The following is a 1,256-nucleotide window of genomic DNA, read 5'->3' as shown; positions in this document are numbered from 1 at the left end:
AGCAGGGACGAGTCCTACAGCAAGGACTTCTCCATGGCCGGGACATGCCCTGCAACAGGGCCATCTCCACAGCCAGGACATCCCTGTGGCCAGGACATGTGCTGGAGACACCTTCTTGGCTGGGTCACCCCCCCAGCCAGGACATCCCTGTGGCCAGGACGTGCGCTGGAAACACCTTCTTGGCTGGGTCACCCCCCCAGCCAGGACATCCCCTGCAGCCCGGACATCGCCATGGCCCAGAGGTGGCCTGCAGCAGGGACGTCCCCATGGCCGGGTCGGGACATGCCCCGCGGCCGGGCCGCGTGCCGCAGCCGGGGCGGAGCGGGAACGCGGGCCGGGACGTCGCCGGTGCCAGCCCCAGCCCCGGGGCGGCCCCCGCTACGTCACCTGTCGCTGTAATAGGAGGAGAGCAGGGCGCGGATCTCCGCCGAGACGGCGTTATCCTGCAGCAGGAGCCCTTCGCAGGCGGGGGGCGGCACAGCGGGGCCGGGCAGGGCTGCGGCCGAGCCGGGGGGGCAGAGAGAGGCGGGAGGGAGGCGGCGGCGGGAGAGAAAGGAAGCGGTTACGGAGGAGGCGCGGGGCGGCGGAGGGCAGGGCCGCCGCGGCCGGCGGGTTAGTGGCGAGCGCGGCGGAGGGCGGCGGAGGAGCGCGGCCGCGGCGCCGGCGCTCACCCATCTCGTGGTACAGCGAGCCCTGCTTGGGCGGCGGCGGCGGCGCCCGGCGCGGCGCCGGCACCTCGATCCGCATCAGCTCGTCGCAGCACTGCTTCCACTGGCCTGCGGGGAGGCGGCGGGGGCTCAGCGGGCGCCGGGGGCCGCCCCGCGCCGCCCGCCCCGCACGCACTCATGTCGTAGAAGTGCTGCCAGAAGGCCTCCATCCAGCGCTGCACCTCGGCGCGGCTCTCGGCCAGCAGCGTGTGCGTCACCTCCTCGGCGCCGTAGCGGTTGCTCACGGACATGCTGTGCAGCCGCCCGCGCGGGTCCTTCTCGGCGGCACGGATCCGCGTCTCCTGCCGGGCGCGGGGGGCTCAGCCCCGCCGCGGTGCCGCCCCGGCCCCCCAACGCCCCCGCCGCCCCCGCCCCGGCCCCTACCTTGTTGACGGCGATGGTGAGCGCCGGCTCCACCTCGGCCTCGGCGTCCTGCGGGCGCCGGTAGCAGAAGAGGTTGGTGCCGCGCAGGACGCAGTACAGCCGTGCCCAGCTCTGCGGCTCCCCGGCCTGCTGCTGCACGGGGCCGAGGAGGAGGTCAGCGCGCCC

The 1,256-nt window shown here is 75.2% G+C and overlaps 1 protein-coding gene across 1 annotated transcript in view; it reads right to left on the bottom strand.

Moving 5' to 3' along the window:
- Positions 1-358: 358 nt before the first annotated feature.
- RTKN (rhotekin) overlaps positions 359-1,256 on the bottom strand; it is a 14,937-nt gene continuing 14,039 nt past the window's right edge. The window contains exons 2-5 of the mRNA XM_085318050.1: positions 1,092-1,223; positions 844-1,009; positions 672-776; positions 359-496 (exon numbers count right to left, since the gene is read on the bottom strand). Coding sequence (XP_085174176.1) covers positions 384-496; positions 672-776; positions 844-1,009; positions 1,092-1,223 — 516 coding nt within the window. The 3' untranslated portion in view covers positions 359-383. The remainder of the gene's footprint in view (positions 497-671; positions 777-843; positions 1,010-1,091; positions 1,224-1,256) is intronic.

The sequence above is a fragment of the Rhea americana genome, unplaced genomic scaffold (genome assembly GCF_003343005.1).
Source record: "Rhea americana isolate MKP2758 unplaced genomic scaffold, rheAme1 scaffold_515, whole genome shotgun sequence".
Lineage (NCBI taxonomy): Eukaryota > Metazoa > Chordata > Aves > Rheiformes > Rheidae > Rhea > Rhea americana.
This window is presented reverse-complemented; position numbering and strand designations above follow the sequence as displayed.